This window comes from Limulus polyphemus, unplaced genomic scaffold (genome assembly GCF_000517525.1).
Source record: "Limulus polyphemus unplaced genomic scaffold, Limulus_polyphemus-2.1.2 Scaffold370, whole genome shotgun sequence".
Classification (NCBI taxonomy): domain Eukaryota; kingdom Metazoa; phylum Arthropoda; class Merostomata; order Xiphosura; family Limulidae; genus Limulus; species Limulus polyphemus.
This window is the reverse complement of record NW_013665980.1, coordinates 44270-47812: the sequence shown is the minus strand read 5'-3', so window position 1 is coordinate 47812 and position 3543 is coordinate 44270. Positions and strand designations below refer to the sequence as shown.

Here is a 3543-nt window from a genome sequence, read left to right as displayed (position 1 = left end):
TACACAGTAATTTCACAATCAATACGTTTCTCGTCTCTTTACTTAACAATTTTTATAATAAACACTATAAATCACAGTGATTCACAAGCTCGATAACTTTGCTGTATGCGACGACTGCAAAACACACACAATTTACGGCTCAACGTCATTACTGTTCGGTTGACTCAATTATCTATATCTTTAATCTCGCTGGTTTTTCTTGCCAGGCTTGTATACTAAAAAGAGGGTGTCTCGAATGCACTTGGGCCTTCATGATCATTCGAGAAATTCCAGCGCTCATGCTCCCGGCGTCACACAACTTCCACTGTCGTAACAATATATGCATATATATATCATTTGATATTATCTTGTACTCATCATTCTATTAAATGGAAATCATCTTCGAAATTCTACTAAAATCAAACTCCAATTGTGCATAAATCTTTATTTCAAGAATCATATGAGCACCATCTAGTGTCAATAATTATGAACAAAGCACAACTTGCTGCACTAACATTAAATCCAAATAACTGAATGAATCTTTTTCTAGTTATTTTTAACATGTCTTGCCCCAGAAACAGAAGCAACTTCCTCATCACTTGAAGTATGGTTGCAGGACATTCTCATTATCACTTGAGGTGCAAGGCATTTTCATCATCACTTGAAATATTAGTGAAGGCATTCTTGTCATCACTTGAGGTATGGGATCAAGCTATTCTCCAACTTATACCTGTCAAGACTACTTCTTGATTGGTAAACTCGCTACATCTTTCAATACTATTTCCTAATTTAAAAAAGATTGTCCAATATATAAACGTTTTAGAAAAAAAAGAATATTAATTGCTGCAGTTACAGAACTTTATGGAACATTTGACTTATTCATTTTTGACCTTTATGCGTGTATGAAAGCACGTTATATTAATATAATAGTAAATTGACAACCAATGACTTATAAACATGATGAAGTACTTTTATTTTTGGGGAACATACTACAGGTTTCCTTCTGTAGTATGTTCCTCAAAATAAAAGTACATCATCATATTTATAAGTCATTGGTTGTCAACCTTCTTTCCAGAAGACCTATCTTGTAACTTTTCAACTGCCAACTCTAAGGATTATTTTTTTATATAGTTATGTTTAGTGTCTTCTGGTTGGTTAACTTTTCTACATTTATTACTCAGTTTTTATATCTTGCTCCATACAAAATACAATTGTGAAGGAACTTTGATGCATACTTTTAAATCTTTATAAATACAGTTGTCATTAAACAGTATTTGTATTTATGGCAAAGTTTTGTTTGTTTGTTTGGTATTAAGCACAAAGCTACACAATTGGCCATCTGTACTCTGCCCACCACGGGTATCGAAACCCAGTTTCTATTATGGCAAAGCTGCTAAGGCTATCCCTAATTTTGAACTACTGACCAGAGAGAACCAACCAGCAAACAGCTCCCTACCATCCATGCTAAGGGATTGACTGTCACTGTTATAATGCACCCACAGCTTAAAGTGAGGGGAATATTTTGTGGTATAGCACCGATTGGAACCCAGCTCATCAGCTTCAATATCCAAAACTCTATCCTAAGCCTGGCACCAGACAAAGACTGATTGTTTAAAAGAAAAAATAAGTAATATCTTGTAGATTCTTGTTTTCACAGTTTTGAGTTAGTTTTTCAGAGATGTTGGTGGCAACTTGGGTTCTTTCAAAGCTCTATCATCCAACTATACGTACTGAAAAGGTTTCTTTAATTTTTCTCTGGAGTGGTGGGTTATGGATTATTTTGGTCCACTGTCCAACTGGTTTTCTATGATATATATTCTTCCTTAAGTTCACCAGTATACAGTTGTCAACTAGTAGTTTTCTCATAAATCAAGAATCGTTATTTGTTGCTCATAATGGTAACAATCACGAACAAATTGGAATTTTGTATTATCTCTCATGCACCCATTTTTAAATAAACTGTAATTTTATCATGTATGTTTTACAAATAAACTAACAAATCTCTTGCTGTATAGCACTGTTTTAATTTCCTTGTGGTTTAAACTATTCAAATTTATTATTTTTATGCAAATGAAATGTAAAACTACTGTTTCTAAATAAACACTTTATAAATGTAATTTTTAGCCTTTGAATAAATTATGATGACTTACAGAAAAATGTAGTAGAATCCAAAAAGTTAAACTTGTCACATGTAAAAAAATTTAAACATCACTAACAGTGTAAATGGAATACCACAAAATTGTTCTTTTATTTATCATTGACCAAATCATACACCAGAAAGTATAATTACAAAACTGTATATTTATTTACAAGATCACTGTTTTAACAAGCTACAGAAATTCACTTTAAATCAAGAGCTCCAAGTTTAAACATAAATGCTTGAATCTTTTGTCTCCTCCACTCAAGAAAATTTTGCATACAATTTAAAACCTTAAATGTGTAAATAAACCATACCTTTTGAAACGAAACTTTGTAGAATTTGTAAAAATATTGAATATTTTCTCTAAATCCATGAAAATGTATTAATTACTCATAGTGACTTATTATAGGTTTATATATATATATATATATATATATATATATAAAACAACAACTAAACTGACAACTCTTATGTACACATGTATGAAACTAGCAAAGCTCCAAGGCATCAGACATGATTAACTTTTATCCAATCTAGTTTCAATACATTACATCTGGATTAATTCTTTCTTTGAGAAAAAAACAAAAAACATACTGGTACTGAATGTTATATGAAAGACAGTTCTTCAGTTGTAAATTCTCTAATAACTATTTCAAACTTTGAATATATTAGCATATACAAATTTTTCTAATGAAAACCCAATTTTAGGGTTAAGAAACAAGTCTGTGTAAAATGTATTTCATAGATGTCTTCGCAAGCAGCTTCCAAATATGTATATCATTAATCACATGCTTAAAAACTTGCAAAACAAATTACCATACATATCTTAGTAATGATTTTCCTACATGTGTTCTTTTTTCTACTTCCAAATGTAATCACTTTCTGTATAGCTATTAGAAAACAAACAATGACTAAGAGATGTTTTATTCTGTTGGAACTGAAGCTGTATTAATATTTCATAGCTGTTTTAGTGGGTTTATATGGAGCTGATCTGTGGTCCTTGATGTCAAAACTGTCGTGACATTCCCTGAAAATATTATTTTATCTTCATAAGATGAAAATAAAATACCACAATTTATCTTCAATCCCTAACTACTTTGCTAAGTTTTTACTATACATAACTTTCTTTGAATAAAACATTTAAAACTTCTCAGTGTTATACAGGAATCAAGGATCAATAATCTAAATATAAAGATGGAAACATTAACCACAATCTTTTTCTCAGTATTGCAAGTAACATAATTCCTTGGTTATGACAAGGTAGTTCCACATGAACACAATAACTGAGATTTAATTTAGGTTTTACTCAGCCATAAAATTTTTACCACAGTCTAAAATTCAATGACTATTTGGAAACCAAAAAATATTGAAATTAAGAAAAAGAAATGAAATGATTTGTTTAACATTGGAGTGATACCAACCAC

At 30.7% G+C, this 3543-nt stretch overlaps 1 protein-coding gene across 1 annotated transcript in view; it reads right to left on the bottom strand.

The window, feature by feature from the left end:
- Positions 1–2199: 2199 nt before the first annotated feature.
- LOC106457754 (abscission/NoCut checkpoint regulator-like) overlaps positions 2200–3543 on the bottom strand; it is a 7163-nt gene continuing 5819 nt past the window's right edge. The window contains exon 7 of the mRNA XM_013917200.2: positions 2200–3146. Within this exon, the coding sequence (XP_013772654.1) occupies positions 3068–3146 (79 nt within the window). The 3' untranslated portion in view covers positions 2200–3067. The remainder of the gene's footprint in view (positions 3147–3543) is intronic.